Genomic DNA, 27,935 nt, shown 5'->3' on the forward strand with positions numbered 1-27,935 from the left:
GAGATTTCCTTCCATAAGACCAGACCAAGTGGCCACTTGCTACACACCAAATTAAAAAACAAACAAACCTGTCAGAGTTTTCTATTATGAATTGGATGATGCAAGATGGTTTCTTCAACAAAGTGTACAGGAAGCTTCTATTGTTAAATGGAATTGATACAATCAGGATTAAGTCCACCTGGATCCATTGAGTGCTAGTCTTCATGAAAAGGTTGCAACTCTGCTAGAGGCAGCAGGCATTTAGTCCAAGTTCTGGTATGCTTCTTCTTCCAATAACCTGATAGTCTCCTTTGCCTATTAGGACCTGGCTCCTAAAGAATGCTGTTTTGCCTGATTCCCTGATGTCTTTGCCTATTATGAGAGCCATGCACAATTGCATCTCAGTGGTCCATGATATAAGATGTGGTTAGGGATGGGGTCTTCCTAGTGGGTTGGGCTCCCAGTATGATTGCATGTAAAGAGCCTTAGGGAACTGGGATGATAAGATCATCAATACTGATTCTTACAATTTGGCCACCAGCCTGGCTGAGTGGTCTAGAGCCAGGCGTAAATAGGACCAGACAATTAACTGCTCCTTTGAGATTAGGAGCAATGAAGGAATTATACTGATGACTCCTTTATTGGCACATCATTGATTATAGGACATATCAGTACTCATCAGATATTTTATATCCCCTTCTTAAACGGAATAATAAGATTGATTCCATTATGAGAACAGCAGAGGTTGAGGAGTGGATCTATTGCCCATCAAGACATGGGGGACATGATGACATCTTGTAGTGGGCATTGTACCATGTGATTCTCCCTAAGCAGAAAGTAGCCACTTCTGCCTAATGGCGTCCACAGGAAGTATGGCATGATTCTGTATGGTTGTTGACTTTCTTCCAATGGGTGATTGATTATAGTCATCCTATTCCCTCAAAGTTATCAACATAAAATATAATTCATAGTCAGCATATTTTATTTTTTACACTACAGTTGATACCTATTCATCATAGCCTTCTCAAAGAACTTATCCTTTTTACCTTATGTTCCCTTTTCCCTAGAAAACACCCAAAATTGCACTCACTGTCATTACATCCACTGGGTTTTCTACTATTGCATTAGCCTCAGGCAGCTGGCATTTTTGAATGCTAGAACAGATTCTTGAAACAACAGCTTCATATTCATATCCATGACTTTCATGGTTGAGTGCCCTACTTCTACAAAGGAAGGGGGATGGTTCTCCAGTCCAGTAGTTTCTTGGAAGAAGAAGAAAGGCTGATTTAAGGGATTGGGTGCAGAGAGTGAGGGGGGGGTTTAAGCAGAAACAAGCAGGATAGTTTTGAAAATAATGTGGAATTTATTACAACTTCTTTGTAATATAAATAACAAGTGGTATAAAATGGAAATCAGAATTTTATAAACCATCCTCTTTTTTGTTGTGTATATGGAAATACTATTTTTTTACACTATTTAAATTCAGAATTCAAAAAAAGCAAAAATTGAATTAAAGGTGCTCTAGGGCTCGAATGATTTTTCATATGTCACTGATCCTCACAACAGCCCTGTGAGGTAGGCATTATCATTATCCCTATTTTACAGATAAGGAAACGAGGCCAAAAGAGGCTATTTCTTACAATCAGACCCTCTAGTACTAAATCCAACTTTTTCGTTATGTTCTCCCACTTGCCCTATTTATTTCTCCTCTAGTATTGTTGCTGTGAAGATCTCTACAGTTTGGGAATTGGTGTGGCCTACTAGACTTGCTAGCCCCCTGGTAGGAACATTAGATAAGGAGATGTCAGATTGTTCTACCCAATTTATACCATTTTCTGATGCCAAAGAAACTTTGGAAAAGGATGTTACATTTTCATCTCAACCTTTCCTATGTGTCCCTCTATTATATAATTCTTGATGATTAAAATGAAACTTTTGTTCTTGAGACCATAGCTTTTGATGAGACTATACCATAAAATATATTCTCCAATATTTAACAAAAGTAAAAACAAGCTGGCATTTTGTCATAATTATATTCAGAGGGCTATACTGTAGCATGGATTCTTTAATGCTTAGGGCCAAACCCTGACTAAAGACTTTTTTGCACTGATTGCATTCATAAGTGCTTTTTTCTTTTCTTTTTAAAAAACTCTTACCTTCTGTTTTAAGAGTTGATATTAAGTATCAAGGCAGAAGAACAGTAAGGGCTAGGCAACTGGGGGTAAGTAATTTGCCCAGGATTACCTGGCTAGGAAGTATCTAAGGCTACATTTGAACTCAGGACCTTCTGTCTCCAGTCCTGGTTCTCTAACCACTGAAACACCTAACTTCCCCTAATATTCTTTCCAATATGAATTTTCTGATGCCTACCAAGATCTGAGCTCTACCTGAAGGCTTTCCCACATTTATTACATTCATAGGGTTTTTCTCCACTATGAATCCTGTGATGTCTATTAAGGGCTGAACTTTGATTAAATGTTTTCCCACATTCATTGCATTCATAGGGCTTCTTTCCACTATGAATTCTCTGATGCTGAATAAGTTGTGAGCTCCTCCTTAATGCTTTTCCACATTTGCTACATTTATAAGGCTTTTCTCCCAAATGAATTCTCTGATGTTCTATAAGGATTGAGTTCTGACTGAAAGCTTTGCCACATTCATTACATTCATAGGGTTTCTCGCCAGTGTGCGTTATCTGTTGTCTAATCAGATCTGAGCTACACCGGAAGGCTTTGCCACACTCATTACATTCATAAAGTTTCTCTTTTTTATTAATGCTCTGCTGTCCTTTAAGGCCTGGGTTCTGATTTAAGGCCTGTTCATCAAGTTCCTCAACAGCATGAAGTCTTTGATGCTTAAGAAAGACTGTGCACCACTGAAGGCTTTTCCACATTTGTGACATCTATAAGGTTTCTCTCCACTGTGGATCCTCTGGTGTTGAATAAGGAGTGAACTCTGTCTGAATGTTTTTCCACATTCATTACATTCATAGGGTTTCTCCCCAGTATGAATTCTCTTGTGTGCAACAAGGTGTGAACTTTGACTAAAGGCTTTCCCACATTCTTTACAAACATAGGGTTTCCCTTCACTGTGAATTCTCTGATGCAGGATAAGGTTTGAGCTCCCCTTGAAGGCTCTTCCACATTCATGACATTCATAAGGATTCTCCCCACTATGAATTCTCTGATGTCTACAGAGATTAGAGCTCTGATTAAAACCTTCCCCACATTCATCACATATATAGGGTTTCTTTCCCATATGAATTCTTTGGTGTATGGTAAGATTTGATCCCCGGCTAAAGACTTTTCTACACTCATTACATTCATGGGCTCTCTTTAAAGTATGACTTTTTTGATATTCATTAAATTCTGACTTTTTTTTTTGACCTCTGATCATACATTTCAAATCTCTGGAATCCCTTCCCTGCAGGAACTCTCTGCTGTCTAATGAGGTTGGAGCTTTCAGTGAAGTTTCTCTCTGTCTCATTATCTTCTTTGCCACTCTCTTCTTTAAGACTTTTCCTTTGGGTGATATTCACTTGCCTGAAACTTCTCTTCTGGGAACGGGTCTGACTCATCCCATCCTCTGAGAGGTTTAAATTGTGCCCCTTTAACTCATCTTTACATACCTTGATTTCCACCAACTCAAATCTTTGTGGAATTGGACTTGCTATTGCTTCTGATGTCTGGACTAACATCATCAGAGATTTCCTTCTTTGGTTTCCAGTCCTTCTTTCTAGTCCTGTTCTCACAATCTGAAAATATAAAGAGAAATTTCAAATAAATGTTAACTTATTTTCTAGGAGAAAGGGAATTGTTTGAAGGAAGAAATAATAATCAAAATGAAACAAATTCTCATCATGAATAACAAATTTGTAGACTATAATATCATCTGCAAAGAGGAATAGTTTAGTCTCCTCATTGCCTACTTTAATCCCTTCAATCTCTTTTTCCTCTTTAATTTCTACTACTAGTGTTTCTAGAACAATATTAAATAATAGAGGTGATAATGGGCATCCTTGCTTCACTCCTGATCTTATTGGGAAGGAGTATAACTTATCCCTATATCAGATGATGCTTGCTGATGGTTTTTAAATATATACTGTTTATTATTTTCAGGAATGACCCTTCAATTTCTATACTTAAATATAAAGAGGGAAATTATAAGTAAATTAGGTGAACATAGAATAGCTGTCAGATCTATGGGAAAGAATTTAAGACCAAGCAAGAGATAGAGACTATTACAAAATGTAAGACAAATAATTTTATTACATTAAATTGAAAAGTTTTTGTACAAACAAAACCAATGCAACCAAAATTAGAAGGGGAACAACAATTTGGTAAAAAAAATCTTTATAACAAAAACCTCTGACAAAGGTCTAATTTCTCAAATTTATAAGGAGCTAAGTCAATTGTACAAAAAATCAAGCAAGGTAGTTTGAGGGAAGGACTATAGTAGTTGGGAAATCAAGAAGGGCTTCATGTCAAAGATGTTGCTTGGGCTGTATGTCAAAGCTTCCTTCAAAGGAAATCAGTGGGGTGAAAATGAGAATGGAATTCATTCCAGCAATAGTGGATTAAAAGGTGAAACAGAGGGTGGAGTATGGTATGTAAGAAAGAGAGAATAACAGATTAAATGGATCACAGAATATGATAAGGAGAGGAATGTTTAAGGAGTTAGGAAAGATAGATGGGGAATAGGTAGAGACAAAAGGAAGTCACTGGAGTGGGCTGGGAAGGGAAGGAGATGAGGAAGTCAGATCTGTGCTTAAGGAAAATCACTATGTCAGTGGTATGTAAGGGAACTGGAGTAATACTAGACTTGAGGCCAGGATTCTATGACTGAACCAGGGTTCCCCCTCATCTCCCTGAAACAATGATAGGTTTTCCCTAAAAAAAGCAACAGAGCAGTTTCTGGGACCTGAATGGTTCTAGCCTTCTTAAGGACATAGCCTTCTTAAGGACATTACTGGTGAAAATCTGAAGAACACTGGAGTCACCAAATTGTCCATTTGGCCAGACATGTTTCTGTATGGACACAAGGGGGCAGTGCCTACAGAAGCTAAACTTCATTGTATCCTTGTTGCATAAACTTTGCTGGTCCAGGACAAAGTCAACCTCTTTTTATTAATTGTTCAATGACTTTTCCATTCATTCTAATTTTGAGACTGAACTGAAAATGTGCTGGTATTGGGCCTACCCCAAGAGAGACCAATCAGAGGTTCTACTGAGATCTGCTAGGCAGATAAGGGCCTGGGTCTGAGTGACAGTTAGGTGAGAGGTGAGGAAAGGTCAAGAGATGCTGTGGAGGTAAAAATGGCAATATGTGACACCTTATTAGTTATGTGCTATGATAAACTAATGATGAATTAGTTATAATAGTTATGTGGGGTGAGCCAGAAAAATAGACTGAGTCTGGGAGTCTGAAAGGTCAGTGGTGTCTGGGTCAAGGAAGATTTGAAACTTGTCCTTACCAAAAACCTTTTGAATTTATTGACAGTTATGTATTATGGACGAAAAACTATTTACTAGACTCACTGAGATCTCTCAGTTGCTTTATGGTGAAATATTTTTATTAATACATTTCTAGGAATTATATGGAGCAGTTAGATGGTACAGTGGATAGAATTCTGGGCTTGGAATCAGGAAAACTCATCTTCCTCAGTTCCAATCTGGCTTCAGACATTTCCTAGCTCTGTGTTCCTGGGCAAGTCACTTACCCCTGTTTGCCTCAGTTTCCTTCTCTGTAAAATGCCAGAGAAAGAAATGGCAAAACATTTCTAGTATCTTTGCCAAGGAAATCTCAAAATGGGGTCATAAAGTGTTAAACATGATTGAAACAACTGAACAAGGGATTATATTCCTAACGGTAAGCATTTACTGATTGTTTATATTCTTTTCTTAAAAGTTAAATTTTAATCTACAACAGGGGTCCTGAAACTATGGCCCATGGGCCACATGTGGCCCCCCGAGGCCATTTATCTGGCCCCCACTGCACTTCCGGAAGGGGCACCTCTTTCATTGGTAGTCAGTGAGAGGAGCACTGTATATGGCGGTGCCACAAAGCGCCATTGCTCACGTACAGTACTACTTCTGATGTTCATTCTCAGAACAAGGTGCCATGCAAAGGATTATGTGGCTGTAAAATGGAAAACATCAGCATGGTGAGTGGCGATCTGGAGGAGGGGATTCTGCACTGTGTATACTGCTGCCTGGTATAGTGGTGGCAGTGATGGGCCTGTGCAAGGTGTGACAGGCCCATCACTGCCAGCGCTGCAGCCTCTACTATCCCAGACAGCAGTATTGTTCATAGTTTTTTTTTTTTAATAGACCAGCCCTCCAATGGTCTGAGGGACAGTGAACTGGCCCCCTGTGTAAAAAATTTGGGGACCCCTGATCTACAGCCATACCACCCTGAATGAGCCTGATCTCATATTGAGGGAGCAGGAAACTGCCGGGCCTTGGAAGTTAATATGTCAAAGATCCTAGCAGTAGGTACCAGATAAGAACTTAGGGGCCTGAGCAGGAAATTGCCAGACCTTGGAAGTTAATATGTCAAAGATCCCAGCAGCAGTAGGTCCCAGATAAGAACTTAGGGACCATAAATTCTGGCAAACATTCCAACAATGGTATGTACCAGATAGGGACTGGGGGGCCATGCATGCTGGAGGGAATATATATCCCAGCATCCCCAGACTACGATTGGAATTCTATGGTGGGGCTCCCCTGGTATGTGCTGCTGGTGCACACCAGTTCAATAAACGACCCTTTTGCTTGATTGCATTGTCTTTTGGTCTTCCATGGTGGTGGGTAAAATCCTGGACCCTAACATTTGGGGGTTCGTCTGGGTCGTCCCCACCTCAGAACCCCTTGACAGAAGGGCCAAAGGCACTGCCTTGGACCAGACCTTCAGGTGAGCTGAGTGGGGTGTGAGTGTGTGTGTGTGTGTGTGTGTGTGGTGACCGAAAGTGTATGGGGGAGAGGAGGACTCTCGCTAAACATATGGCCCAGTGGATGATTCTCTGTGCCTGCGGTTTATTCAGGCCATCCTTAAGCTAAGTTTCAAGGCCCATCCCGTTCTGGAGTGAGGGGTTCTCCCCGCAACATCTGTCCAATCCTCCCACCTGTTTCTGAGTGTGTACTCTATTTTATCTCATCTCTGCGTCCTCTGCAAGGAGGCCAGTCAGGAACCAGAGGAAGTGTTTGTGATCTGTCTGTGGGGTGGGGAAAGAATACGGTCCAGGGTACGTACCGAACTTGGAACTTTCGGGGGTTCAAGTCCCCCAAGCATGGAGTTCGAGTCTCTGTCAGGTACCTTGGCATTTTCGGGGGTTCAAGTCCTCTGAGTACAGAGTTCGAGTATCTGTCAAGTCACTTGGGAGGGCCCTGAGCACAGAGTTCGAGTCTTTGTCAGGTTGGAATTGCTCTCAACTAGCTTTGGGAAAGGGGTTCGAGTCCCCTTTTGGGAAGATATTGCATCTCTAAGAGAAACTGGGGGACGCCCCTTGATCTCTAGGTGTTTTTTTAACCCTGAGGTTTTTTATTTTTGGTACCGAGGTTTTTTGCCACAAGGAGGAACTGGGCAGCCAGCCACTGACAAGCAGTCACTGATATCAGGATTCTTCACCGGTTAAAGACGGAAGGGATAAGGTTGATAAGTAACCTAGCCAATGCCTTGAGATACCTTCAACTTCTTGGTCTCAACAATAGATAATCAGCCTCCTGGTCAAACAGCTTGCTTTAAGGTTTACGGTCCTTACAAGTTTCATAAGATAAACCTGTAGGGTTGGAGGGGTGTACTGCCCCGAAACCTAGTGAATGTCCGTGTCTCTGTTGTTTGTCTTCTGGCTTTTACTGTTTGTCTCGTGTGTCTTTCTATATTTGGACAAAGGTGTATGAATGTGTAAGAGAGGGTGTCCTATAGGCTTCTTTGAGTCTTTGTCATGGCTAGATTAAACAAAGAAGATAAAGGAGTTTAGGATGCAGTGTCACAAAGGGAAATTAACTTTGCAGTGGCTGTTCCCCTGCTCCCTCTGCCTGAATTCCAACCAGGCAGGCTATGAAAGAGTAAAATCTGCATGGGAGGGGATTTAGAAGTTCCTTCCCTGAGACACTTAAAGGAGCAGTACACTGAAACTGTTTTAATGAATTTTCTCCCTGAAAATATTTCTTCTTAAGAATGGATCCTAAAACATTGATTTTTTCCTTTCAAAGCATGCTTGCTACAAAGTTGTGTGTTTCTGTCACAGTCTCGTCTCTATGTAAAAATGGGGGAGATGCAAGATTAATCCTCAACAGAGGACAAAAGCAATTACCTGTTCAATGATTTTTTTCCTCTTTCTTCCTTTGGATGGGCCCCCAAAGGAGCGAAAGAGAAAATTCTGAGCAGAAAAGGGAGATTTTTACTCCACAGTTGGAGGCAATTTTCACTTAAAAAATTAATTAACTCTAAATGTGAAATGTTGCCAGATTTTTATTGAGCACAAAAACTCCTGGTTAGAAGTTTGTTTTGTTAAACCTTGCAATGCATAATGGTTTCTAGAATTTAAACTTGGGAATCTTTGAAATCAGATTTAAAAGTGGTTAATCTGTGCATGGGATTTAATGATATAAGTGCTAAGAATATGATATTTTACAAAAGAGGAAATTTTTAAATGATGTCTTTGATCAAGGTCATGTGAATTGTTTTTAACTGTGCAAAATGCATAGGAAGGAATTTGCAATCTAGAGATGAACATGTATTCAGATACCAAATGCTGGAAATTAGTAATGCTGAGTGGATGCGAAATATGTATGCATTTGTATTATGAGAAGAATTAAGTTTTCCACCTAAATAGGTTAGGGGTATATGATATACAAACTGTAAGTCTTTAACAAGACAAATTTAACGAGCCTTGAAATCAAGAGGGCTTGTCATGAGGATTAAATAGTCTAGCTTCAGAGATATCAAAGAGGTGAGGCTGGAATGCCAGGTAACATGTAGCTAACTAGGGAAAAGTGATTAAGTACATGTGAAAGGAAATAACTTTATATCTTATAACCTGTCTATATAAGTTAATAATTGAATTTTGGGGTGTCTGGATTTGTTCTATGAAGTGCTCCACTTCAATAAGAGTAATGAATAGAGGTACTAACTGGTACTATGAATTCTAGTATGAAATAGATATGACAAATTATAAATTGGGATAATGTTGATGGACTTAAATTAGGAATGTAGCAATGTTTTGAGCTAAAAGAAAACTAAATTGGAGGTTCTATTCTACTTTAGACAGATTTGAGAGAAGTACAGGTAAATGCTTGCACCTCAGTTTGGTTACACTGAAACATTGCTAAAGGACTTCCAAATAACTATTTGGAAGTATGGAGTTCAAAATGAAATCCACTGAGAAGGACGGACCAAGGTTGCTAAGTAATAAAATCTAAATCAAGCCAAGCAGCCTAAGGATAAATTGCTCAGAAGTTATTAACCCCTTCCTTGCACACAGGAAGGAGAAAGAAGTGCTTATAATTGTTACACATTGATACTTAGGGGCTGAATTAGTGACCTCAAAAGGTTGACAATCACTGTGTGATAGAACTTAAAGATGAGTATATTTTAATTGTATATTTTGGAGGTTTTAAGGTGCTCAAGCAAGCAAATATTGCCAGCCCTGGCTGACCAAGAAGCTTGTGTGGAGCTGTGGAATCCTAATGCAAACATTCCAGGTCCAGAGTGATAAAATGAGTTGAGTGATATGTAATTGATAAGTTACCACATACGAGTTCTAGGGATTTGTTGGTTAATATTTGGATTACATTTTTGATCTGTATAAATATATTTGTGGCAAACAGTAGCCAAAGAGTGGGTAGGGTGTTAAAAAATGGCATATATGTGAAAAATGCTTGCTCAGAATTTTACAATTGTTATGTGAGTTGCTGCTAAAATATGTGTTTAAGTATTGTTTAGATGTGAACAAAAGCTCATTGTAAACCTGTGCCACTTGTTCAATACTCAGTGGTTACCTCAGTTTACCAATTTGTATTATGAACTAAAATTTATAATGGATGAGCACTATGCTAAAGGTGCAGTGGTTCAATGATGTAATCCTTTAAATCAGAATTCTTTTGGGTTACCGGTTAGCAATTGAAGTGATACCAGGGGGATAGTTGTTTGACTTATGATGGTAAAAGCAAGTAAGAGAAAGTAGAGAAGGTATGTTGGATTTGAATTCAGAAGAAAGAGGGACTTTGATCTAAAGTCCATAAAACTTTAGTATGTGGGTTTGTAAAGGAAGAATGGAAGTTGTGTTCTGCTTTTTAAGCAGAGGGGTTTTGAAGGAAAGAGAGAGAGAGAGAGAGACAGAGAGAGACAGAGACAGAGAGACAGAGACAGAGAGGGAGAAGGTGAAAGAGAACAGATGTTTTGTTCTCATAATTGGATCTTTTAGCTTAGGGATAATTTCTAGAATTGATGTATGTAGTTTTGTAAAATCACAAATAATTCTGGAATTTCTCTGAAATCCTTAGAGATTCCTGACTGATCTTGTCTTAGTTCCTTCAGATGGCCCAAGTTGATCTAGCCCTGATATGTATTTACTGTAGAGCTAATGAATTCAACATTCCTGTTCAGGTTTTATGACTAAATTGTGATAAATTAATTATTGCCAAAATATGTAAGAAAAACTGCTATAATGTAGACTCATAGGCCTTAAGGAATCCTTAGAGAGGGCAAATGGTCAGAAAAGCTTGTTTGAGGGTATGGAAATTTGTTTCTGGTCTGCTGACAAGCAGAATTTCTCTGAGCTGTAATGGGTGAGACTTGTGCTTTAAGGAAAAAGAAGGCTTCTGGGATCCAGTGGCAAGTGCTCTAAGGAGAGGGAAAGTCCTAGGATGGTTATAGAGAAGGCAGCCCAAGGCTCACTTTGGACTGAATTTTCCTGACCATCTAGGCTATTAATCCTTGAGTGAAACAATAATGGCAGTGACAGCCTTGCTTGGTACACAAAGCCACTCACTGTGTCCTTTGTGACATGAGGAGATATTTTCCCTTTTTGGGCCTTCTTCCTTTGTGACATTCCCATAATCAGCACATAATATAAATTGTGATATTAAAATTTCCATTTCCTCAAACAACCCTAATAATTGGGAATTCTCAAATTGTTAGGAACATACTTTGAGAAGTAGGTGAAGTTTATTAATTGATGGCTTGTATTTGCAGCCTTAATTAAAGTTTGGATCTTGAGCTTGGAATAGCTCAAAGCTTTCTTGAATTTTCCCCAGAATCTGGGGTAAAATAATACATCTGTAAGATACTGTTACTCAAGTGTTTATAGATGTTTATAGTTAATGTGTGCTTTGCAAAGGGATATTCTTTAACAGAGACATCACATACCAGCTCTGCAAACAACTCAGGAATCTGATTGCCTAAAGGGATCTATTCCTGAGGATGAAGTCTGTTGGCTAAGATACCCAAATGCAAATGTGTGATGTTCATTACTGTTGTATTAATGTTCTGTTCCTATCTGCTATTTGCCCCAGTACACTTCTATCTTAGGGGCTGACTCTTTCCCCTTGTGATCTGTCTGCCCGTTGGGGGAAGCAGTGGCTGGACACCCTTTAGATCTCCAAGCAGTTCTCCACCGACCTGGGACCCTGGAATTCACTGAGGACATGCCCCTAAAGACTCTGTGTCTGCAGCCTTTCCCTCCCCCTCTTATTCCCCTCCCCCTCTCTCCTGACCATAGGCAGGGACAGCTCTACACCCATTCTCAGACAGTATATTTGGACCTTCACCCTTTGTCCTTAGATACTTGGAGAGGGGAGGGAATAGGACAGCAGGGGGCATTGAACCAGGTGGGGCCTCAGATTCTGGCCCGCCTGAAGGCTGTGTGGTTCCCCTATGGCAGTGGGGAGACAACTAGCAAAAAGAATACACGACACAACACATAGGAGAGAGAAACTGCTGGTCCCTGGTGCGCCCACCTTTTTAGCTCTTCTCCCTGATTCACTATCCTAGTCATGTCCCTTATAGGGCCCCTTGTAATCTTAATCCTACTCTTGACATTTGGCCCCTGCATTTTTAACTGCCTTGTCTGGTTTGTGAAAGACCAGCTGAATGCCATCCAGGTGTTGGCCCTCCGATGACAGTACCAACCCCTAGCCACCCCTAGCCACCTTGAGCTCCAGGCTGAGGCTACGAGCCCTCTCAGCGTGCAGACCTTCCCTCTGCCCCCTGAGAGAAAAAGAAGTAGAAAATGAGGGAGCAGGAAACTGCCAGGCCTTGGAAGTTAATATGTCAAAGATCCCAGCAGTAGGTACCAGATAAGAACTTAGGGGCCTGAGCAGGAAATTGCTGGACCTTGGAAGTTAATATGTCAAAGGTCCCAGATAAGAACTTAGGGACCATAAATGCTGGCAAACATTCCAACAATGGTATGTACTAGATAGGGACTGGGGGGCCATGCATGCTGGAAGGAATATATATCCCAGCATCCCCAGAGTATGATTGGAACTCTATGGCAGGGCTCCCCTGGTGTGTGCTGCTGGTGCACACCAGTTCAATAAATGACCGTTTTGCTTGATTGCATTGTCTTTTGGTCTTCCGTGGTGGTGGGCGAAATCCCGTACCCTAACAATATGATCTTGGAAGCTGAGCCAAGTACTGGCTAGTATCTAGATGGGAGGCCACCTGGAAATACTGGGTGCTGTAGGCTTAAAATAAAAAAATAAAACTAATAAATAAAATTAATTTCCCCCCAATTATAGGTAGAAACAATTTTTGTTTGAATCATTGTTTTCTGATATTTTGCAATTCAGATTCTCTCTTTCCCCTCTCCCATCCCCAAGGTGGTAAATAGTCTGATATAGGTTATACCAGTGCTTTCATGCATATGCTTCATGTCCTGACTGAAGAGATATATCTAAGGGTTTATGCTCTTGATGTTGGTGGTAAGTTTTGCTTAACTTTTTCTGGTAGGAAATATATATATGATGTAAAAATTAAAGAACAGTTATTTTTTATTAGAAAAGAGATAGGCTTTATTTTCCTGTTTACAATTTAAGACTTAACAGGTACTATATTAGCCAATTCATCATTAGATATTGTTTTACATGACACATATTATGTGGTAGCCCATTTTTATTATGTCCTATCTATAAGAGCCACATTCACAATCATGGATGGCTTTGTCCATTGATTTCCTTTATTTACAGGCTATATACTTAATGATATATGAGCAAAAATTCACTTCTTCATTGTATTTGTAGGAGTAAATTTAACATTTTTTCCACAACACTTTCTAGGATTATCTGGTATACCATGATGATACTCAGATTACCCAGATGCCTATAGTATATGAAATGTTTTATCATCAATTGGCTCATTTATCTCATTAACAGCCATTATTTTAATGATTTTTATTATCTGAGAAGCCTTCACATCCAAATGAGAAGTTCTTAACATTGAACTCATAACAACTAACATTGAATGACTCTTTGGTTGTCCACCACCATACCACACATTTGAACAATCAGTCTTTATCAAATCTTAATTCAAGAAAGGGAGGAATTGAACCCCCTAAGATTGATTTCAAGTCAACCTCATAACCTTTATGACTTTCTCATAAGATATTGGTAAAATTATTACATAACTTTGCCATAGTTAAATTATAGGTGTCTTAAATGCCCTACCCAATACAATTAGGCTCCCAAGATGCCACATCCACTATTAAAGAAGAGCTTATATACTTTCACGATCACACATTAATAATTGTTTTTCTAATTACTTCTTATTATTCTAATATTGGTTACAAAACTCACTCCTACAAGTACTATGGATGCTCAAGAAGTAGAAAACAATTTGAACTAGGTGGCTCTGTGGATAGATAGACTAGCCTGGAGATGGGAGGTCTTGGGTTCAAATGTGGCCTCAGACACTTTCTAGTGAGTCACTTAAACTCAATGGCCTAGCCCTCAATTCTGCCTTGGAACTGACACTTAGTATTGGTTCTAAAACAGATGCTAAGGATTTTAAAATAAGAAAATAAAAAAGGTAAAGCAGGAAAACCACTTCTTGATTAAAAAGCACTATAGGCAATAAAACAATATCATAGTCATTTATATACATTTTAATGTATTATTAAGCAGTTCTTTATTATAATTACTCATCATCTCCAGGAGAGTGAAGAGAAGGGAAAGAGGCAGATATAATTTCAGAAAATATACAATGAAAATTATACATTTACTTGTGAAATAAAATATTCAAAAATAAAATATATATACATACACATTGTAAGTGCCAAATAACATAGCAATCAAGTTCTTTTTATTTGTACTTTTTTTTACTGATTTTCTTTTTAAAATACTTTATTTTCCCAATTTACATGTAATAACAATTTCCAACATACATTTTCTGAAGCAATCAAGTTGTTTTTAAAATATTAAGACCTTACCTTCTATCTTAGAATCAATACTGTGTATTGACTCTAAGACAGAAGAGCAGTAAGGGCTAGCCCAGGGTCATACAGCTAGGAAGAAACAAAGTTCTTAAAATAAAAGCTACTCATTATTCTAAAAGAATTAATAGTAGGGAATTAATTATAGCCAAACTTAATGTTTCTCCACCAGAGCTTGATAAGTCTAACAAAAGAGATAAAGAAGGACATTACAAATAAAACATTGGGAAAACTATATTAAAGAGTCCTGTGGAGACTTCTGAATGGGTTATTTCTTAGACTGCAGTTGCATTTATTAAAAATGATTGATGTACTAGTTTATAGAGAACTCATAAAAAAGCAGAAAAGAAGAAATCTTAAGCCCATATTTTATAGACCATAATATGATAAAAATTGTAATCAATAAAGGAAAACTGAACAAAAGACAAAGGACTGAATGGAATATAAAAAGAAAACATTCTAAATAGTGGATGAGTCAACTTGTGGAGGCAGATCTGGAATCTAAGGTTTTCTGACTTTCTCTATCCATCACTGACTATAAGTTCAAAATGATTATAAGACTGAGATAGTAAAGGTCATGTCAAAAACAAATTAAGAGGAAAAGAGAAGAAAATACCACATATACCTTCAAAAAGGGGAATGAAAGTTATTGACTAACCAGGGGATAGAAATGCATAATAAAAAATAAAACCTGCAATTTCATGAAATTGAAGGGGTTTTGTACAAACATTGCAGTTAAATTTAGAAGGGAAACTGCGGAAAAATTATTGTAGAAAGTTTCTCTGATAAAGGTTGGCTATCCAAGATATGGGGCAGCTAGTGAATAAAGTGCTAGGCCTGGAGTTAAAAAGACTCATCTTCTCGAGTTCAAATCTGGCCTTGAACACTTACCCTGGGCAAGTCACTTAATGTTTGCCATCATTTGTAAAATGAACTGGGCTACTCTAGTACTAGTCTTCAGTTTGTTTGCCAAGAAAACCCTAAATGAGGTCACAAAGAGTTGGGCATGCCTGAAAAGACTAAACAACAACAAATCCAAGACATATAGGAATTAATTCAAACATGAATGAACTATAAGACTTAAAAAAAGAGTGACACAGTAACAATAACCATATAAAAATGTTCTACAACACTAATAATAAGACAAACACAAATTAAAACAACTCTGAGGTTCTAACTCATATACATATTGGCCTGAAATGAAGTCAATATGTGGACTAATTTTTTGCTTGACTGAGATGAGGTTGGGATCAGTTTAATTTGGAGTCTAAACTTAATGAGTCCGAATTAAAATGATCCCAGTTCCATCTTGGGTTTTGTTTTGTTTTGTCTGTTTTAACAAAAAAAAAATCACCCTAAATTCTGGGGATGAATAGGATGGGGGAATAGGTATTACACAAAAGGTTCATATTCCCTATAAGAATAGGATTATACAAAGATAAACTTTGATAAGGTTAAGATTAAGAATACTGAATGCTATCTCTAGAGCTACTAGAATAAGCCTATTGCAAGAATCCTAGAAGGGATGTTGGAATGTACAGGGAGCTGGAAGAAGCTGTATGAGTAAGCAACTGACACTTCCTGTCTTGAGCTGGGAAAGGAAGGCTGCTTTCTTCTGATGTTTCTTATCTCAACCTTTTGTGAGAGAAAATGGTAAACTGCCATTGGAGGTTCCTGTTTCACTGGAGAGAACATCTTACAGAAGATCTAGCTATACCTGATGTTTTACCAACACTGCCTAAGAGAAGTTTACCTGGAGATCCTGCTTGGTGGGCTCTGAGGTTTACCAGAGGGAGAAGGAAATACCATCTATTCCATCCCAAACAATATTCCCAAAGTCTTATGGGCATCAAGTTCTACAGATATTGGGTTATTAAAATCTGTAACTCCTATAAAAGTAATTACTAAACCAGGTCCTGCTCCCTATATGCCTCAGTATCCCCTGAGTAAAGGGGCTGTAGAGGGGATAAGACCCATAACTGAATCCTTATTACAGCAAGGCATTCTGGTACTATGCATATCTGAATATAATACCTCAATTTTACCTATAAAAGAACCAAAGCTAGATGAAAATGGGCGCATATGCTACAGATTTGTACAAGATTTAAGAGCAATCAATGATCATGTAGTGAAATCCCACCCAGAAGTACCAAGTCCTAGAACAATTATTTCCTCCATTCCAAGTGGTACAAAATACTCCACAGTATTATAATTGTTGAAAGGGCTGCCTTTGTTTCCCCTAAATCCTTGTGAAGAGAACTGTCCCCAGAATCTACATTCTCTCATCATGTGGCACATTTTGTTGCAGAGATAGCACCTAGGATTTGATCCTAGGGCTAAAGTTATTTCTTTGAGGCTTGAAAGATCTCAATGAAGCCACAGTCTTTACTTGTTGTATGCCACTGTCTTTCAGTTTTTGCTTAAGTACTCTGATCTCTTTTTGCAAATTGTCAATGACCTCTGTTTTTTCCTCAGCCTATCATGTTCTCCCCACCAAATATAAGTAGCTACTTTCTTCAATTCTTCAAGTTCCATTGTAAACCAGTCTGGGCAATTATTTCTGAAAAAAATTCTTTATTACAAGAGAGGAATTTTTCACAAGTTGGTGATGTATGTGGTTAATATGTTCTTGATAGCAAATCATATACAAGCCATTTTTCACTGAAATAAATTATCCTGTCTTAAAAAAACTAGCTGGAGTCTCTGCCTCCTCTTGTCTAAGCCCTTCAAACTTATACCAAGTTCCCAGGTACTTGGAATTGGCCTTCATTGTTTCTAAGAGTGCTTCTCTTGCTCTCCCCAATTCTCTATGCATGGAAACTGAGGAATATTCCCAGTTTGGCTCCTTTGTTGGCCAGTTGGGTTATTCAGGATTGAAATTATTTTGTTCTATAATCCTCTATTTCTCTCTTTTAGTAATAATTTCATCTAATAAAACTTCACAATCCTGCCAGGAAGGATAAAAAATTTTGATGACCCTCATAAATTCTGACAACCTGCATTGGTTCTTCATACTTAGGAAATCTCTTTTTAATGCCATTCAAATTGGCCTGTGTGAAACTCTTATGAGCCCTCACATGCCAGATTCCACTATCTGGGGACACTACAGGAATTTCTTTTAGTGGAAATATGGTAGTAGGGTTTGACTCTAATGCCTCATTTTCCAACTCTAGCTTTGTAGGTGCATCAGATTTCTCTGCACCCTGCACTGATCTCCTTGTGTTAGCTAGCTCTCTGCATTGTGCCTCCACATTTTCTAATTTTATTTGCTTTATTCTTTGCTTTAACCATTGAGCCAGAGTCAAAACCAGTATAGGGACATACGATATGAGTTGCTGTATAGTAATTTTTAGCACAGGCTTTAAACATTCATAACCTATCCAATCTTGTATCAGTGCAGGTAAGGTTATGTAGAAATATGTAGGGAAATACACTAGTTGAACAATGTAATTACACATTGTTACAATAATCAATCAGTAAGATTAAAAAAAAAACAAAATTCCTTGCTTAGGGAGTTGTGGCTGACTGAGAGAAGGGTTTTTGAGCCACCTGTTGTTTCTCCCACAGTAATTATAGTTTGTCAGCTGCTGGAGTTCTATGCCTGCCTAGACTCCCTGCTGTGAACAAACGTTCCAAACTGCCAGGTGAATGAAGAAATGGCAGTTTTTGCTCAAAATGGAGATTATAGGTGCAAAAAGTCCTGTTTAGCTCACCAACTGAAAAAATAATGTGGATAGATGGTGATATCCACTATAGGAAACTGGGTTAGATACTTAATTGGCTGTCTGTAAGTATCTCAGTTCCCTATTGTGAAGGGAAGGCAACATGAACATTCCTTCACTGGGCCAGTGCATATACACCTTGGAGACTGATTTGTGTAAAAGTAACTTTGTTTATTTAGAAATCAAGTGTAAAATATAGGGATTGAAACACAAGGATGCCCTGATTCTAAGTCCTAAAACTCCACCCCTTCAATATATGTCCATATATGTCCAGGAGTCTTCTGGTCTTCAGGCTATACTATTTCTCCCTGGCTCTCACTAATTCCTCATCAAAACTTTTTCTATTCTACCTGACTACAATCTTCAGTTGTTGGTTTAATTTTATAATGTGAATCTTAAAACTGCTCAGACTTTACTTCAGAAGATTTGATTAAGCTATTCCCCATTTTTAACAATGGAGGTACTTGATCAGGAATGTATTGAGAACTTTTAAAATTACTCCACCCAACTCAGACAGTGCCTTAGGGGAAGATAAAGTTGCAAACTCCTGATTGAACAATGAAAAGTCCCTAACTCACACTTATAGTAAAGCTAGAACCTTTGCTAGGTCTATTTTTAGATCTAATACAAAAAGGTGCTAAGTATCTATAAAGGTTAAATTAGTACCTAAAAGGTCAAGCAACTTACAAAAGGCAAGCTTAACAAAAGAGGTGTGAAGTACTCAGAGGATTTAATCTAACCAGAGAAGGTGAGAACAAAAGAAGATGAGATCTAAGAATGGGCAGTCCTGGGAAAAAGGGTCTACTGTGATTGGTAGATGTGAAAATTTAGGGGAGGTGACATAAGAGAAAATTTCTTTAAAAGGAGAAGTCAGTTCAAGTAATTCAGTTTGGGACTGGAAGTCAGTTCAGGATGGAGTTGGAGTTCGGAGTTGAAGTGAGGGGCATTTTGAATGGAGTTCGCAATTGAACCCAGCTTGGAGATAATCTTGTGGTGAGTGATAAAGATTGACTCACTCTCCCTTAGGCTTAGGCCTAGGCCAAAATAGCCTAGGCCCTTTTCTACTGCTTGGCTATTCTCTCTCTCTCTCTCTCTCTCTCTCTCTCTCTCTCTCTCTCTCTCTCTCTCTCTCTCCCCGCTTCCCTTAATTCCTTCAATTATATTAATTAAAATCTCCATAAATCCCCAGCTGACTTGGGTATTTTTCATATTTGGGAATTTCCCATGGCGACCAATTATTTAGATTTTAAGTCAAAACACTAAAATTATCCTTCACAGTTTTGGCAACCATATTTTGGCAGTTACAATATCTCAGAAGTGTCTCCAAATTTACTAAGAATGAACCCAAGATGGCTGAGTTCACTCAGAGCTGAATATGGCTCTGAAGTAAATCTCAGAGTCCACCAAGCAAGATCTTCAGGTAAACTTCTCTTAGACAGTGTTGGTAAAACAGCAGGTATCGCTAGATCATCTGTAAAATGTTCTCTCCAGTGAAACAGGAACCTCCAATGGCAGTTTACAGTTTTCTTCTCTCACAAAAGATTGAGGTAGGAAACACTCAGAAGGAGCAGCCTTCCTCTCCCAGCTCAAGACAGTTTCTTCCAGCTCCCTGGACATTCCAACATTCCTTCTAGGATTCTTGGAATGGGCTCATGATAGTAGCTCTGGAGACAGCATCCAATATTCTTAAACTTAACCTTATCAAAGTTTATCTTTCTATAATCCTATTGTTATATTTCATATAACTATCACCTCTTTTCTCCCAGTTTATGATACTGAAATAGTCTGCCAAGACAAACCTCTCTACGTGTATCTTTGATACCCTCCCCTCCTGTTTTGTCTAGCAGATTGCAACCTACCATCCTCTCAAGTTATCATTCTATTATCTCTTCCATTCCCATCCAAATTCCTTGAAAAACTGTCTACACTTGTTGTTCCACTTGATTTCTTCTCATTCACTCCTCAGCCATTTGTAATTTGACTTCTGACCTCATCACTCAACTGAAATTACTCTTTCCAAAGATAAATGATATCTTAATTGACAAGTCTTCTTAGGCCTCATCCTCCTTGACATCTTTGCTGTATTCAACACTACTGACTAGTCTCTTCTTTTGGATAATCTTTCTTCTCTACATTTTTGGATACCACTCTCTCCTTAACTGTTTTTTGTTGTTGTTGTACAAAATAGATCAGCACTTTTAATAATAGAAATGTTAGACAGACTCCATTTAGCAATGAAGTAATTTCATTTTCAAACTTTTTTCTTTTAAAAAATTTTTCTTATGCAATGACCCCGAACAACCTGGATGAATCTATGAGAAAAACCACTATCCACATCCAGAGGAAACACTGTGGGAGTAAAAACACCAAAGAAAAACAACAGCTTGAATACATGGGTTGAAGGGATATGATTGGGGATGTAGACTCTAAATGAACATCCTAGTGCAAACAACAACATGGAAATAGGTTCTGATCAAGGACACAAGTAATACCCAATGAAATTGCGCGTTGGCTGTGGGAAGGGTGGGTGGAGGGGAGGGAGGGAAACAATGTGATTATTGTAACCAAGGAATAATGTTCTAAATTGATTAAATAAAGTAATTCAAATGGAAAAATAAAATAAAATAAAAATGCTCCATTAAATTTTTTTTCTTATTAAAATATTTTTCCATGTTTACATGATTCATTTTCTTTCCCTCCCTTCTTTTCTCCCCCCTCCCAGAGCTGACAAGCAATTCTATGTTATACAAATGTTATCACTTGATACCTATTTCCATATTGTTCATTTTTGCAATAGAGCAATCTTTTAGAACCAAAACCCCAAATAATATACTGCTATAAACAAATGATAAGTCATATGTTTTTCTACTCCCACAGTTCTTTCTCTTGATCTGAATAGCATTCTTTCTCATGAGTCCCTCAGGATTGTCCTGGATCATTGGATTGCTACTAGTGGCAAAGTCCATAACATTGGATCTGAACCCTTCATTTTAGAATAATTCATTTTACTGAAGAGGTAAATGAATTTTGGGGAACTATGAAGCACTTTTTCATACATTATAAGTCATAAACATATAGCTAGTTCTCCTTAACTGTTGACAAACTCCCAATAGTATGTCATACTGTGCTATCCAAACTAGATCAAGGGTCAACCACATTGATACTGCCAAGGACATTAATACCTCTCTGAGCTCTTATTAAATCTACCTTCAACCCTGAATCACTCTTACAATTTGTTTTCTTCGTTCTTTCTTTATGGAATATTGCTGAGCACAGAGAAGGCTCTGAAATACTTATTATTTTGTTAATGGATCCCCACCACCATCATTTTTATCCAAAACAGCTGTCTCTTCCAACTTTTCTTTTTCTGTCATTTCCAGTTACTCTGGCTTAGAACCTCACAGTCATCTTTGAATACAGGAAATGAAAGAAAAGGAAGACCAGATCATAAAGACCTATCTATTCTTCTGTGTCTCTTACATTTGTTTCATCTTTAGCCCTATTGTTAGCATTTGAGTTGAGGCTTATTACTTTGAAGAGGGTGAGAGTTAGTTCCACTAACTGCTTCCAGACTACTTTTCCAATATATCATTTCAATCATGTCTCTTCTCTGCTGAAAATTAGCTTATTTGCCCTCTCTTTTATGTAGAGTAATATTCAGGCGCACATAGAGGTATTATGGTAAGACATCCTAATTAGGGCAACTGGGTGGCACAGTGGCATAGCTTTGGGCCCGGAGTCAGGAAGGCTAGAGTTCAAATCAGGTCTCTGACACTTTCTAGCTTTGTGACCCTGAGTAAGTCCCTGTGAACCTCACTTTTCTCATCTATAAAATGAGCTGGAGAAGGAAATGGCAAAAGTACACTAGCGTCTTTGTCAAGAAAATCCCTAATAGAGTTATGAAGAGCCAGACACAACTGAAGTGATTGAACAACTTCAAAAATATCAGGCTAGTTTTTCCTCAAAAAGTATTGAAACCATTCTTGAGACTTGTTTGGCTGAGAGGACTAAAGGGTCAGGCTGCTGATATCATTTCCTAGTCACCTATGTACAAAAAGGTCACAAGGCTTCTTGGGTGGTGAATCATGATAGGCAATTCAGGCAAGGGGCCTTTGCTCAGATGAATCAACTAGAGATGTCCTCAATGTCTATCTTGTTGAATATCTTGTTTCTGCTCTAGACTAAGTGAATCTCCTTTTGCGTTACCCTTGAGTATGTCATAGTGTTCCAAAATTGAACCTAAACCACCAGAGGTGTGGTCTGAATTAGGTCATGATCTAGATAGAGTTCAAGATCTAGAGATGGAGATGACTCAAAAGAATTGCTCTTAACCTTTCTTATTCTATTCTCCATTTCTAGATTACTATGTATTTCATGACACATAGACAGAAGAATGGTGTCCCACTTGTTCAATGCAGAATTCCAGTTATTGTAAGAGAAGGTGAAGGAAGTATGGGGGGGGGGGGAGGTTGGGAAGTGGAAAAGATAAGATCTAGAAATTTCTGATTCTTGAAAAAAAAAATTCATTATATAATACTGCAAAGTTCCCAGTCTTTATCATCAGATACACAATGGCAAAATGAGGTTACCTATAGTGTCCAACTGGGGCATATGGTATCTCCAAGACTTAAATTGATATAGCCCTTCTAAATGTATATAAGTAATAGAGGGAAACAAATTATTTTAAGAGGAAAAACATTAGATTTGAAGTTAGAGAACCTAGGTTCAAATACTAACATTGTTATTAACAAGTCACTTCTATCTTGGCTTCAGTTTCTACATCCATAAAATGAAGGAAGCAGACTGGGCAGCTTATGATGTTCCTCCTAGCCCTAAATTCTATAATTCTATTAATGGAAGGAATATTCCTTAGAGGCAGAAGTTAACTAGTGCTGGAGTGTTACTTTAGGCCCAACAAAAATTAAGCTAGAGAATCCAAAAAAGGCAAAGTGTTTGCAGTGAATCAATCACATTGTAAGAAGGTCCTATTTTGTAAGACTGCTGCAGAAAGGAAAGGTATAGACTAAGGAAGAAATCAATGAATGACTCATTTCCCAATTTTTTATTCCAGATCTGATCCTCTGGTACAGGAAACAGAAATATCTAGCTTCTGTAACTCATAGAGATATGGAAATCTATAATTTCTGACCCAATTTATTTTATTTGTAACATTTTATTCCCCCCTCCCCCACTTACACATAAAAATAATTTTTGCTGTTCACTTTTTAACCTTTTGAGATCTACATTCTCTTTATCCCTCTCTTCCCTCCTCACTCCCTGAGATGGTAAGTAATTTGCTATTGGTTATATAACCAATATGCTATCATACAAAACATATTTCTATATTTGTCATGTTGTGGGAGAAGACATTTTTAAAAATGAAGAATCCTGATCCCAATTTAAACTGATCTCTTTATAGATAAAATTCCCAGGTCCATCTTAGAGATTTTGTTTTTGTTTTTAATTTTTAAATATAACACTTGAAAGTTCCAATAAATTATGGGAAAGGAGAGGAGTGCTTACCTAATGGACTCATGTTTCCATCATTCTCCAGCACCTGATCCTTGTAGATATTCTTTTGTGGGAAGACTAATTTCTTGGACTCCTTTTGGGTATGAAACACAGCCATTGCCTGCACCATATTTGGCTCTTGAAGAGGGAATTTCTGTTATTGTGAGGAAGCAAATGCAAAACTATAGGCTCTGAGAGAAAGAAAGTTTTGGTACCAGTTGGGTGAGGGGTTGAAAGGGCACGAGGGGCTTTAATCTGACTTTTTATCTGAGGATAAGTGGGTAGGAAGATAAGGGATGATTGTGGTTATAATAAGAACTGAAATTCATACACAATTTCAACATTTACAAAGTACTTCCTTCATACACACTATATTACTGTGAGGTACTTTCTTCAGGTATCATTAATCCCCATTTTATAAATAAGAAACCTGAGTATCAGATGCCTGAGGTCACAAAGTTTGTAAGCCCCACACAACCAAAAACATACAGAAGTGGGATTTTCACTCAAGTACTTGCTGACATGTAAAACCCAGTGGAATTTCCTGTTGACTACGGGAAGGCCGTGGGGGAGGGGAGGGAAAGAACATGAATCTTGTAATATTCTAAATTAATTAAATAAAATTTTCTAAATCAAGTACTTGCTGACTTGTAAGTTCTAGCACTCCATGTCTCATGGTGGACCAGAAAAAGGAGAGAAGGGGCGGGGTGGGGTGGTGGCGGAGGGGAACAGGAGGGTTGGGGAAGTACTGATGCATAAATGTCTTATGGGGTGGGAGAGGCACAAAAAAGAAAGTGTGTAAAAAGAGAAGTCTGTGTGCCTACGGAAGGGATACACGTTGAAGGAAATGAAAGAAAAGGAGGGAATGCTGTACTTAAGGAGCAGAGGTGAATGTCTGAATGACTGTTGGGCTCCCAAAGATTGGGAAACCAGGTAGTGTGTTTCTGGCCACCCAAGAGTGGGGGGTCTAGTCTATCGGGAATGGGGAAAGAAGGTGTTTATAGGAGTGAATAAGAGTGGTATAACAATGGAGGGGTGCCCGAGAGAGCGAACTCGGGCTAGTGCTGGAGAGGACACATGGATGGGCGGATGAATAAATGAATATTTGGATGAATGAATGGATACATGGATGGGTGGATGGATGGATGGATTGATGGACGGATGGTGCTTGTTGGATGGGTAGATGGTTATATGGATGGGTGTTACCACATGTAGGTGAAGGGGTGTATTGTCACGGCGCAGACACGGGTGTGCGTGGGTTGGGAAGGAAGGGGGTTAAGCTCAACCCTTTACATTCCGAACCACGGGGAGACGAGGGGTCTCACCTTCTTCAGGCTGCCACCAGCCTCTTGCCCGCTCGTCGCCCGTACCCCACCCACTACAGCCGCCATCACCGTCACCGCTCCAGACCAGGCCAGGTGGGAATGGCCACTTCTGGCGCCCTCCCAGGCAAGCCCGGGAACGGCCCCCTTTGTCCTCCCCAAGCCCCCCAGCCAACCTCAGTTCCAGCCCTCCAACCATCGATATCTGGGTCCTCCGTTGTTCCTAGAGCGTCCAAGAGAACCCCAAACTTCCGGAATATTGGTGCCTTCAGGCCAATTCAATTCGATTTCCTGATTATTAACATGTTAACATTGTTAGCATGTAAGGTTAGTCAAGGAGCTAAAAATCTGCCTAGTTGTTAGGAATTTTTCTTAACTGAGAGCTCAAAGCAATTGTGATTATTTGTCAATCGAATAAGCATTTAGGCATGCGTGGTATAAAGAAAGGCAAAAGATAGGCCCTGCTCTCAAAGAGTTCACAGACTACATAATTACAACCAGTCACAAAAAAGATAAATGCGAGATAAAATGGAGTAAATCAATACAGAGAAGGCACTAAAATTAAGGAGGAGATGTTTCTCATAAAAGGTAGGATTTTAGCTAGATCTTGAAGGAAGCTAAGGAATCCAAGAGGCAGAGATGTGAAAGGAAAATATTTCAATCTTTGGGCATAGCAAGTGAAAATTCATAGAGCTTGGAGATGGAGTAGCATATCCAAGGAACAGCAAGAAGACCCATGGATGAAGTCATAAGAAGACTGGAAAGTTGAAGGGACCAAAATGTGAAGGACTTTCAATGATTTTACATTTGGTTATAGGGAGACATTGGAGTTTATTAAATAAAGAGGTGACATACTTAGATCTGGGGTTTAGAAAGATTACTTTGACAATTGGGTGGACAATGGACTGGAGAAGAGAGAGGCTTCTGTCAGGAAAAGCAACCATCAGACTGTTGTTGAATCAGTCTGTGTGTGGCTTGATAAGAGCTGGCATTCAAGGTGGAAGTGTCAGATGAGAGAAGAGGGCATAGTTCAGAGATGTTAGGAAAGCAAAATTGATAATAGGTTGGATATGGGGGTTTTGGATGAGAGTGAAGAATTGAGGATAACTTTTTTGAACCTGGATGACTGGAGGGATGAGAGTGCCCTTGATGGTAATAGGAAAGTTAAAGAGAAGGGAGGTTTTGCTATTCTTTAAATAAGACACTCTATTTTCAGACTCTGGGCATTTTCACTGTCTCCTATGTCTGGAATGCTCTCTCTCTTTCCTTATCTCTGTCTCTTGGCTTCCTTGTCCTCTTCCAGTTACCAGCTAATGACCCCTTCCTACAGGAAGCCTCTTCATTTTAATGTCTTCCCTTTGTCGATTATTTCCAATTTATCCTGGCTATCTTGTTGGTAAGTAGTTTACACAATCTCCACTATTGAACTGTGAGCTCCTTGAGAGCCCAGACTGTTTTTTAGCTTTCTTTGCACCCCAAGTACTTAGCTCAATACCTGGTACATAGTATGCCTTTAATAAATGTTTATTGACTGAACTGGGTGGTATATCTCATCTTGAGTCTTCTGGACTCTTGGTTTATCATTACTGCTTTTTCATCATTGTTTTTCTGTCAATGTACCCATTTACTTACTTATGGGTCTCCTGTGTATTAAGCATTTCTTTTGTGTAGAGGAAATAAATAGCTGTTCTATACCTGATCTACCTTGTACATCAAGGACTATTCTATACCCCCTTTTAGAGAAACTCTGGCTTTGAGTCAAATTTAGCCTTTATGTCATTTCCCAGAGGGCACTATGGAGAAGAATCTGATGTTTGTGGTGCTTATCCCAACCTCCCTAATTCATATATTCAAAATTCCTTCCTTCCCAGATTCAGAAATAAATTCCCTTTTTATACAAAATGCTAAGGGCATGACCCAATAGCTCCACACAATGACTTCATTGATTTAAGTTGTATAAGCCCTTTTCATACAGTTCTGATTGATTGTTTTAATCAAAAAATGTTTTCACTTAGTCAAGTCACTAAGATCAAATAGGACAATTTCAACCCCACTCTTATGAAGGCAAGGGAGGCAGTGAGAAAAATTAATTTTGGAAATAAACAGCTAGATAAAAAAGTTATGTCTGAGAATGGAGCTTGAATTTTCAGATTACTGCTTACAATATAGGGATGATAGATTCTTGGCCAGAAATGAAGTATATCTAAAAAAGTCTAATAAGAATTTTTTTGCTAAGTGGTTTGCAAAATTAATAAAAAACAGAGATTTCCTGCCAAGTTGGATACCCTGAAAAGGAGGTAGGCTGTCCAACTTCCACACATCTACTGATACCATGACAACCTTGAAGTTCACATCAGACCAAATGATGATAAAGAAATACAATATGGAACTGTAGTAAAATGATTTCTTCCACTCCAGAACTGCACAAAAAGGAAGTTTTGAGAGGGAGGAAGGAAGTGTTAGGTAAACTATCACTAGCACAGTATAACCTTTCATTGCAAAGAGAAAAAGTCAGGAATAATTGTAGCCTGCAACATTCTATGTCCAAGTGTAAAACCCAGTGGAATAGAGCATTGGCTACGGGAAGGGGTGGGGAGGGGAGGGAAAGAATACGATTCTTGTAATCAAGGAATAATGTTCTAAATTGACTACTTAAATAAAATTTTCAAAAAAAACATTCTATGTCCAAGGGCAAAAGGAATAGATGCCTTTTTAAAATTAGCTATTCTAATAGCAATTTATTTTAATAACAAATTTCCACATATATTTTCTGAAGTGATATGATCTATATTTCTCCCTTTCTTTTTCCCCTCTCCCCTCTCAGAGCTGTCAAGCAATTCCATTTGGATCATATATGTATTATCTTTCCATTATTCATTTTTATAAGTGAATAATCTTATAAAACCAAAACCCTAAAACATAATACCTAAATGAACAAGTGAAAAATCATCTGTTCTCATCTGCATTTCT

At 38.5% G+C, this 27,935-nt stretch overlaps 1 protein-coding gene across 1 annotated transcript; it reads right to left on the bottom strand.

The window, feature by feature from the left end:
• Window positions 1-1,322: 1,322 nt before the first annotated feature.
• LOC130457303 (zinc finger protein 594-like) lies at window positions 1,323-25,276 on the bottom strand. The gene is given in 4 exon segments (XM_056817726.1): window positions 1,323-2,809; window positions 2,812-3,733; window positions 23,656-23,797; window positions 24,969-25,276. Coding segments are annotated over 2 exon segments (873 nt in total). The 5' UTR covers window positions 3,238-3,733; window positions 23,656-23,797; window positions 24,969-25,276; the 3' UTR covers window positions 1,323-2,362.
• Window positions 25,277-27,935: the final 2,659 nt, after the last annotated feature.

Source organism: Monodelphis domestica, chromosome 2 (assembly GCF_027887165.1).
Source record: "Monodelphis domestica isolate mMonDom1 chromosome 2, mMonDom1.pri, whole genome shotgun sequence".
Classification (NCBI taxonomy): domain Eukaryota; kingdom Metazoa; phylum Chordata; class Mammalia; order Didelphimorphia; family Didelphidae; genus Monodelphis; species Monodelphis domestica.